Here is a 10,514-nt window from a genome sequence, read left to right as displayed (position 1 = left end):
AAAAATAAAACAAGACAAAACCAGAGAGGGAGACAAACCATAAGAGACCCTTAAACATAGGAAACAAACTGAGGGTTGCTGGAGGGGATGGACGGGGTAACTGGGTGATGGGCATTAAGGAGGGCACGTGATATAATGAGCACTGGGTGTTATATACAACTGATGAATCACTGAACACTACCTCTGAAACTAATTAAATAGACTATATGTTAGCTAATTGAATTTAAATAAAATAAAATAAAATAAAAACTGTACCAATGCATGCAAGGATCCCGAAAAGCATTCTTGCCACATCTCTCCCTTCTCACAGGGATACATGAAACCATCCTGGATCGGTAGGTTAATGAGACTGTCCTTAAAGGCTTCCATTAGTTCATCTACCTTTGGTAATTCACCTCAACAAAGTTGGAAGGTTTTGTCTAGATGTAACTTGAAACCCACTGGATTCACTGACGATATTAATCCCAAGGACTCCATGTCCTAAGGAGTATGTCTTTCCCATTGATGACCACCATTCATTCCAGAGTCCATTCATTCCCATACCCTTTATCTTTCCAGAGTCCATTCATTCCCATACCCTTTATCTTTCATGAGTGGAAATATCACTGGTCATCGATAGTTACTTCATGTAGAACCAAAAAAGTTATGGTGATCGTATTTTCCAGAGCAAAAGAGTTGATGCATGGTTTAGAATTATAGAAAATCTGAGACAACTATGAGGGTTAAAACTTATCAGTATTACTATTGATATTTAAACTCATCTTTGTTTTTAATAGAGGAGTCCTCCGACAAATGTGCATGGAGCAGCACCGTCCATGGTCCAGGCAGATTTGGGGGCTACAACGTCATGTGAGACGGGGTTCCTGGCCTTGTAATGCTCATGCTCTTCCTAATACAAATTCTTTGAATAGGTTTTTTTTTTTTTTTAAATCAAGGGTCTTTTATTTTTTTTTAAGATTATTTATTTATTTGTGGGAGGAGCCCGATGTGGGACTCGATCCCAGAACGCCAAGATCACGCCCTGACCCGAAGGCAGACGCCTAACGACTGCGCTACCCAGGCGCCCCGAACAGGTTTTATGATTCTGTATTCTCACTGGGTAGCTGTGGCCCACAGGAATTTAGAAATAGAAAATTTACTTGAACTGAAAATGCTGTTCTTTGGAAGCACTCCTTAGGCGTGCTTTCTAAAGAGGAATCTCGGCATAGCACTTGCTGGCTCTATTCAGCATTCTCTCCTCCCCATTATTGCAGGCCTCTTCCCTAGGTCCTGCAGCGTCTAGTTTTCTCTTCACCTGTTTGACACTGGTTATCTGTTTTAAAAAACACTATTAAAAATACTACTCGGATTCTACTTCTCAGTTTTAGAACTTTACACAGTTCCCTGTTGTCCATGCTTCAGGCTCAGACTCCTTGCTGTTGAACTGAGGCAGGCGGCCCCCTTCTAGTTGCTATCATTCCCTTTGTTCTCCACTGACTGTTCAGCCAGCCACGCTGAACTGAGGTCCAACTGTGTGAAACTGCCATTTTACATATCAAAAATGGTCTGAGACTTGCAATCAGATAGGGTTCAAGTTAATACTCGCCATTCCTGCACGATATTGTGCTTTCAGATTGACTTTCTGCTGAATGTCCTCACGTGCTTCATCTGATAAAGTCCCACTCGTCCTTTAAAACCCATGGCAAATGTCCCCTTTCCACGAGGCTTTCCTGGCTTGGCCAGTGGAATTCAGGCCTCCCACTGAGGCTCAAACCCTGGGTGTGGTTCTTCTCCCCACTTAGCTTGGGGAGTAACCAGTCCACTCCGACATGATGCCGACCCCACCTTGTCTGCCCTGTGCATACCCTGAGGAAGGGGACCATGCCACGTAGCTCCAGAGCTCTACGTAGTCCCTAGTATCACAGGCTTAGTGAATGCTGGCAGTTGAAGGATACCTGCTTCCTTTGGAAACTCGTAATTATGAATAAAAAGGCACCCATACACGTTTCTAAAATTCTGATGATTCTGATGTCATTTATTGGCACAAAAATTATTCAGATACAACATGGTGTCTAGAATGGCTACACTTGATACTTTGTGCATTTAGTTTAATATTTCTTTTGCTCAGAATTCCCAGCAGGTACCAGACCTCCCTCTCTGTGGTCAGCACCTCCAGGACAGCATTTGTTTCCAAGCCCTTGCTCTAAACACAGAGCGTTCAGACTTCACTGAAAACATCCCAGGACCGTGCTGGGGAAGGCTGCTGTGGGCCGCCCTACTGCACTGTGGTCTCTCTGCATCTGCTCGGCAAAGGCCACCCAGCCATCTGAAGAAACTCCCCTCCTAGCATTCGGGTCTTGGATTGAAGTGTGTAAGTCGCAGCATCATGGGTGAGGCAGAAGACAGACACTTTCCACCCATTTTGGCCCATCTTACAAATGATGCTGTCTGTGGACCAGTGAGGTAATGGGATGGGTGGAAGTAACCAAGTCAGCTTCTCCCGATTCCTAAGACGTGTCCTCCATGGCCTGAGGCTTCTTGACTGTGCTGAGTTTGCTGTATCCTTGTTGAGAGGAATGACTAGGCCATTCTTCTATCAGCAACACTTATGATGAGTTCTCTTGTGAGTTAAGTCAAAACCCGTATTTCTAAGTTATGGATCTTCTGTTCCCCCAAATCAATGGCTTGATTTGTGTTGTATTACTGTGTTGACTGTCCTGGGAACCAAATCAAGCCTTGTGTTTCTCACAATATATTCTTCAACAGCAGCTAGAGAGTTGGTTCAAACCAACATTTAATATACAGTAGTACTTTTCATTTACATTTCAAAATATTTAACAAAGTCGAGCTCTCTGACTGTGGTTTCAGTTTAGTGGAAGCATATACCCGAGTACAAAAGCCTCAAGAGAAATGCTGTGGGCATGTCTGGGCCTCGGGTTACCAGAAAGGACACCTAAGATGACAGAGAGAAAAGGAATATTTTAATAATTTGGGCTATTTCAAAGCTTTACACGGATACACTGAAAATGGAGAGACCAAGGTCTGACAACCCCCGGGGACATTCCTTGAGATCTCCTACAACTAATTGTGTCGGACACACTCATCATTTCCAGTCAAGGGCTGATGCCTGCTGCGGCCCCAGAAGGACACTTCCCCATCAACCTCCCTCTCAAGTTTCTACCTTCAAGCATGCCTCGGGCAATTAATCAAAGCAGACCCCAGAGTGGTCCTTGAGGTGACAGTCCCAGATCATAAATTTGTCTCTGCATCTCCTTCTCTCTGTTGGTGCTCTGGCTTCTTTTCCTTCGCCCTTCCCTCTATCTTGGAATTGACAGCAGAAATCCAAACAGAACTCACCTACATTTCTACGCCATTTTTAAGGTGATTTTAATCTATTTTGGTGCTTGCCTTCCAAATATGAACCCACATTTCTCAAGTTCCTCCCTTTTCAGAACTGTGAGCGCACACGGCGAATACAAACTTTTAAAGAGATCTGACACTATGATTCCCCTTTCTGGGTACCCCCCAGGTCTTTCCTGCCACACCGGGACCAGGACACGGGACGGGGCCCTGAGTGCGTGTCCGCGCACAGACGCTCACCAGCCGATGTAGCATTGACAGAGGTTCTCGTGGGATGTTGCTTGTTTGATGAGCAGCTCCACCTGTGTTGGGACATCCAGGGTTTCGTCATGAGAAAAGTCCCGACCTAGGACAGGAGAAACACACAGTTCTTCTGTACCTGGTTTTCCACTCCGTCCTTGCCCCCAGTTTGGCTGGCCTATCTCTGCAGCTGTGCTTAGTTTCTCCTTGTCTGTGACTATGAAGGCTGCCCAGCAGCTGGGTTTTCCTTTTCTTTTAAATTTTTTATTTTTTTTTAAAGATTTTATTTATTTGACAGAGAGAGACAGCCAGAGAAAGGGGGAACACAAGCAGGGGGAGTGGGAGAGGAAGAAGCAGGCTTCCAGTGGAGCAGGGAGCCTGATGTGGGGCTCGATCCCAGGACCCTGGGATCACGCCCTGAGCCGAAGGCAGATGCTTAATGACTGAGCCACCCAGGCGCCCCAGCAGCTGGGTTTTAAAATTCACCTCCATGTGACATGAACACACACCAATCTCCTCCTAACAGAGACTTGGTTCAAAGAAGGGAAAGGCCTGCAGTTGGCCGAGCTCAGGAGTACCAAAGATCTGGCCACTGGTTTGTAGAGATTCCTTCATCTGTTGCAATCATCAGGCAAGTGAATGAGAAACTGTGGTGGGTTTCAGTCCTATAACCTCCAATGCTGGGCCTTTCCTCCCACAGGAACTTCCATCACAAAGCCATTATCTCAGCCCGGAACAGGCATTCATGGCCGGCTGATGGAGCCTCTTTGGCACAAGGGTCATTTCCCGTCCTCCCCGGCCCCACATGTCCAAGCCTCCCTGCTGGCTTCTCACCGCTAGCACGTGCCTTCGTCTCCTACTTTACAAGTTCATCCATTCACTGAGCTCATCGTTCTGGACCCCTGATGTGTCAGGCAGTGCTCGAGGCTGGATTTGTTCCACAGAAGCTCCCTCTTCGGTGCTGCTGCAACCCTTGGGAGCCGTCCCTCCTCCAGCTTAAGGCTAAGTTCACCTACGCTCCAGACCCCACAGCCCCCTGCTTCCTAGGGTGCCTCGCACAGTGCACAGTCACCTACCCTCCTCTCACTTCTGTTTTCAAATGTTTGTAAACTCGGTCCCCTCGCCCATTAAAGAACAAAAATCTCTCGCACGCTACTCCTGCTGTAGCCAGCCCCACCCCGCCTCCTCTCGGAGCCAGGTTTCTCACAAGTTTGAAACTCGCCTCCTCTGCCTCGCTTCCCTCTCGTACTTCACGTTCTCTTCAACCCTTTCGGTCTGGCTGCCAGGCTCAGCACACTCCCAGAAGGCCGCCAGTAACTTGGAGATGCCATCGGTGCCTGCCATCCCTCACGCCTCCTCATCGATCCTTTGGATTTTACCTCCTGAAGATCTGGAGGCCACCTCCCTAGCCTAGTCAACCGTTCAGCTGCAAATTGGCAGCAGCTTCCTCCCTCCACATAGCCCCCAAGGCCAGAGCAGGGAGGATTCCCCAGTGCAAACCCACCGGACCCCTCCTGCCTCCCTCCTTCCCCTTTATGCCCTCAGGGCTTTCCCATTGCCTTTAGGGCAGAGGATGAAAATGTAAGGCCCTGTATGATCCCACCCTGGCCCACTCAAGAGTGTGGGCTCTCTGTCTCTGTGCTCCTCCCATTTCATTCCCTGAGGTAGTCAGACTCATCTGCAATTCAGACCATTTTTATTGCCAGATTCCCTCCCACCACAGGGCCCTTGCATGTGCTGTTTCCTTTACCTGAAACAATCTGCCTCTAATTATGTCCTCCTTCAGATTTTAGCTCAAGGGTTGTTTCCCAGGGAAGCTTTCCTGGAACTTTGGCACTTAAATTCCCTTGTGACTAGCATCACAGCCCAAGCCCCTTCTTGCACCTAACACTGCCCCTTTAGATGATGACCCCACGAGGGAAGGCAATCTGTTGGCTCTTACCAGCCATTTCTTCAGCATCTAGTGCTTATAGGTGCTCAACAAACAAATACAACTTGACTACAACACTTCTGTGCCAGGCCCCACGTGTCTTGTTTGAGCCTCACCACCTTTTGAGAGAGGCATTCTTCCAGATGAACAGACAGAGAGGCCCAGGGGTCACACAGGGTGCAGTAGAGCTGGGGTCTTCGGCCCCTCTGACTCTCACCCCTCCATCATACCATCTGGCCTAACAGGACATGTCTTGTTTTCAAAAGTGTGCATTTCTCTCCTTCCACGCTCTCCACTCCCGTAATAGCCCCCGGAGTGCAGGAAGGCAAAGGATCAGAGCCGTCAGGTTTGCTCCAATATCAAAGCCGTGACGATAAGAACTTCCCTGAATTTGGCTGACTTTGGACCCAAATGAACTTTACTCACCCCCATCTGTTAAAATGAGATTCACACTACTTAAATTGAGTTTAACGGTTGTCAGAGAATCAGAGACCCTCCAGTTAGCTGCAGAGTCAAAGTTTAGGTACCAACATAGCTGGAAAGGGGCTGACCTTCCACTCAAGGAAAGAAAAATCCCTCAAGACTTTATGTTCCTTTTAAGTAAACACATACGCACACACTCACCAGTGAGCTTGTCTCGAACCCTGTTAATAATTTGAATAGCTTTCTTATTTAGGGCCTCTGGTTTCACCAAACCGTCTCCAACTGGAATACACAAAAGGAGAAATGACAGTAAGAAGGGGTCGTCACAACAGGTTCAATGGGTGCCCGTTTTTCGCAAATATTCGCTTTTGTAAGTGTTGAATAATTCTTCCTCTGTGTCTATCTTTGTCTTCAGAATAGAATGAGAAATTCACAGACCCTTATCTGCTCAAAGGCGGGTTTGCTGCTTTATCTTACTGACTCCTCTCGCGGTAGGGCACAGCTGCTATGTTCTTAACGAGCTAGTCACTGGTACGAGTCCTCAGAGGGCGGACTTACTGAAAGAATGAATAGATTCTGGCACTGTGGTCCCCGTTTTCTTATGGGCAGGTTCCCCAAGTTCCACACCGTCCAAAATTTCTAGGAGGAAAAAAAATTGATTGGCAGAAAATTCCAACACCAAGAAACCACTGCTGCAAGCATTAGCCCTACTTCTTCACACACTATATTCCCTTGAACACTCACCCTGCTACCTCTGAGGCGAAAGGAGAGGAAGAATGTGTTTAAAAGATTTTACATCTCCAAAGTAGGAATTTTCAAGCAAACAGCATTTATAAAATGTTCTGACATAGAGAACAGGAGTGTGAATCAATCCCTGGTGACAAAACTTGTCAAAACCATAACCGATGATAATACAAAGAGCACTAGCTTTCAGTGGGTCACACTCATGACCAAAGTGCTATTTTTCGGAGGTATTTATACATCCTTTCTGGGCAGGAAAAGTCCTCAGGCTTACAGTCACCCTCCACTGATTGTGGCCTTCAGGAGAGAAGAGTCCAGGAGCAGAAGTATGAAGATATTTACCTATTGTCCTTATATACCATAGGCCTTCAAAATGAAGCCAGGGATGATAACACTTTTATGAATGACCACTCAGAACTTAACTTTCAAGCCACAGAAAACCAGCCAGGTCTACCACCATCTGGGGCCACCAGAACCAGCTGTCCTGGTTCCTCTCGGCACGCCATAGCCAGTAGACAGGAGTCACCCAACAATGTACCAGTGAGGTGGACCCTGAATATGAAACCCGTTAAGTCTCACAGACTTTGGATGAGACCAGTCACCCGCACGAGGTACCCCAGACACCATGAGTAATTCAGACATCAGTCACAAATCCTGTCATGGTGTCCAGGCTAGAGTCCACACCTGTTCACAGACTGCACCATAAGCCGGGACCTCAATTTCCTGCTCAGAACACCCTCTTCCTTCCCACTCACCCAGTAAGGCCAGCTTATATCCCACCAACCCAGGAGCTCCCTTAACGACTGCCGTTCAGAGCGGTACCTCCTTCCTCTTAGCCCCACGGCCTCTCCTCGGAACCAAACTGCGAGCTGCTGGATCACACAGTGGACTTGACTGTTCTCTCATTAGTTCATGTGCTATACAGCTTGGTCAACTCTATGTCATTCTGGGCTTCTCCACGGTAATTTCTGCATATCACATTCTTTTTGCACCCTTAAACATTATTTGGCTTAGCTAAGCAACTAGTTGCAAATGTTCCATAAATGTCTGTAGAGAATATTTACTTTTTTTACACCCCAACAGTATTTCCAAGGTGTGAACTATGTAGGATGTTGTTAGATGTTATGAGGGAAAAAAGAGTGGGCTGGGAAGGGGGGGGGCGGGGGGTTGTGTGAAATAAAGTTAAACAGCTTTACTTTAAGACCTTTGAGAGATTCCATACACAAACCCCGTTCTGGCTCTTGGAGGGGCATTATCTTCCTGGGACCCTATTCTGTGGACCCACTCTTGGAAAGTGTTTCCTGTGGCTTCCCGACTCCTCAGCCAGCAGCGTGAATACACTTCTACCGCTTCCGTCCTATTTCTGAGCTATTAACAATGCTCTAGAACCATGTGATACAGCTAATAATTATCCTGGGCTAGACACCACTAAAGGGCATAGTAAATACTGGCTAATATTCAGACATGCTTTTAATTGTGTGGTTTTGTTTTAAAGGTTTTATTTATTTATTTGTCAGAGAGAGAGAGAGCACAAGCAGGGGGAGCGGCAGGCAGAGCTAAAGGAAGCAGGCTCCCTGCTGAGCAAGGAGCATGATGCGGGGCTCAATCCCAGGACCCTGGGATCATGACCTGAGCCAAAGTCAGACGTTTAACTGAGCCACCCAGGCGTCCCTAATTGAGTTTTTTTTTTTTTTTTAAGATTTTATTTATTTATTTGACAGAGAGAGACAGCCAGCGAGAGAGGGAACACAAGCAGGGGGAGTGGGAGAGGAAGAAGCGGGCTCCTAGTGGAGAAGCCTGATGTGGGGCTTGATCCCAGAATGCTGGGATCATGCCCTGAGCCGAAGGCAGACGCTTAACGACTGCGCCACCCAGGCGCCTCCCCCAATTGAGTTTTTATAGCTTAAGCTCAGGTAGTTTGATCAAAATTTCTGAGCCTTAGGTATCCACTCCATCCTGAGAGGCATGAAATAAAAAAAACATGTGCTCAGTAAATATTTCTAGACCAACTTTCTGAAGTTAACTACATGCCCATTAGATGCTATTTTAGCAGTGACAGAATCGCTGCAGGGCTGCATCAGAGCCTCTAGAAAACACCCTTCGTGGCATGTTACCGCCTCCGCCACGCCTGCTAATGGCAATCGTAGAGCTCGCCCTGTTCAAGACACACTCTGGACAAAAGGGGGCAGAAGCTGCAGCCTCCCTGGGGATGGACCCACCTACTGACTGGCCAGCAGAGTAGGAATCCGTCCTTGTTCGGGACCGCTTGTTGCCTTTGGTATTTGCTAGGGGAAGAAACAAAGAGAGGATAAAAAGGGCTTCAAACTTTCACTTGAAAGAAACTTGGTTGATATGATATTTTCTTACAACCATAAAAGTGCAATTTTGCTAAAAGCTAAAGCCCCTAAGAGGGAGCGAGGATGGATGACTCAGGACTCGGTGGGTGAGTGTTAGCATGGGTGTGCAATCCTGCGGGACACTCTGTGCCGCTGAGCTGAATTTAGATGCTGTGGACCAGATAACAGAAGGCGAGAGCAGGACTGATTGGCAGTGGGTGAGACACCGGGGTCGGTCACCCTCTTCTAAGGAGGGGGAGCAGAGAGGAGATGGAGATGCTGCTGCCCCCAGATCCCAAGCGTTTGTGTCTCCCGTCAAGATTCCAGCTTGCTACTCTTTATGAAATCCAAATAAACAAAAATCACCAGGCTTTATCCTGAAAGTATTTTAATTAATATTTAAATTAATGACTGGTGTTTTTCGTTCTAGTTAATAAGAAAAAATACTTGAAATTCACTTCTGGCCACTGGAACAGCTCTGTGAAAATGTAACGCAATAGTCCAGTAATACGGCTCAGGCTCCAGGCTGGCAGAGGGCAAGGTTAGTGAAATGTAACGTGTCAGACAGTCCCAGTTCAGAGGGTGTGGGCTCCAGCTCCCGGGCACTTGCTAATACTCACTGTCCATCAGCCTCCAGTTCAGCAAGGGGTCATAGACAAAGGCTTCCAGCACGGCCATGACACTATCCTTGTGTTCCCGAAGCACTTCCATCACCGTGTGGCACGTGATTCTATAGTTGCCATCCAGACCAGTAACCTGCAGGACCAGAGCCACTCACCACAGAAGTCAACGGCCCCGGCCCTGCCCCTGAAGGCCTCAGAACCAGAAGTGAGTCGAGAGGGTCTGTCACCCGCACTTCAAAGCAGACACAGGCCATTACTGATGTGGCAGGCTGGGAATGTGTTCAGAGCAAGGGGTCAGGTCAGGCCTGTGATTCATAGGACACAAAGTCTGACGTGAAGCATGGTGAGACTCTCAAAGGTCGATCATTTCTAACATAATGGAAAATACCAGGAAACAACCACAGAACCAACCCAGGCCTTCTGGGGAACTGATGAGACCGAACAAGCCAGTCTGTGTGCAGAGCCGGTCCTGACTGTATTGGCCCCAGTCCAAAGCAGCTTGTTCCCAAGACCCACTCACCTCCATAGCATTGGTCAGCATTCTTGTTAGTCTAAATGGAATCTTCTCTGGGAATTTCTCCCTGGTCATAGCAACCTATGGGGAAATAAAAGAGAAAAACCAAGTCCAATGGCGAGACTGTTTTCTTTTTTTTTTTTCTTTTCTTTTGTATTTTATTTTATTTTATTTTTTTTTCTAGGCTAGGTTATTTTCTTTAGCTAAAGCCAGGCAAAGGCAGGTAGCTGTTCTTTGCACTGATTTCAGTTAGGGCACAGAAATGAACTAGCTTTAGTTTAGTGAGGGGACTTGTCACAGAGATTCAAAAGGTAACTAAAAAGACACACACACACACACACACACACACACAAAGGGACAGGAGGAAC

At 47.1% G+C, this 10,514-nt stretch overlaps 1 protein-coding gene across 1 annotated transcript in view; it reads right to left on the bottom strand.

Moving 5' to 3' along the window:
* Positions 1 to 2,001: 2,001 nt before the first annotated feature.
* MTOR (mechanistic target of rapamycin kinase) overlaps positions 2,002 to 10,514 on the bottom strand; it is a 122,801-nt gene continuing 114,288 nt past the window's right edge. Inside the window, exons 52-58 of the mRNA XM_045776888.2 lie at positions 10,153 to 10,227; positions 9,630 to 9,765; positions 8,893 to 8,958; positions 6,491 to 6,571; positions 6,134 to 6,214; positions 3,580 to 3,685; positions 2,002 to 2,932 (exon numbers count right to left, since the gene is read on the bottom strand). Of these exons, the coding sequence (XP_045632844.2) occupies positions 2,917 to 2,932; positions 3,580 to 3,685; positions 6,134 to 6,214; positions 6,491 to 6,571; positions 8,893 to 8,958; positions 9,630 to 9,765; positions 10,153 to 10,227 (561 nt within the window). The 3' untranslated portion in view covers positions 2,002 to 2,916. The remainder of the gene's footprint in view (positions 2,933 to 3,579; positions 3,686 to 6,133; positions 6,215 to 6,490; positions 6,572 to 8,892; positions 8,959 to 9,629; positions 9,766 to 10,152; positions 10,228 to 10,514) is intronic.

Source organism: Ursus americanus, chromosome 33 (assembly GCF_024610735.1).
Source record: "Ursus americanus isolate L20-20 chromosome 33, mUrsAme1.1.p, whole genome shotgun sequence".
In the NCBI taxonomy this organism is placed as follows: Eukaryota; Metazoa; Chordata; class Mammalia; order Carnivora; family Ursidae; genus Ursus; species Ursus americanus.
Note: the sequence above shows the minus strand (reverse complement) of the source record. Positions and strands in the feature narration are given on the sequence as shown.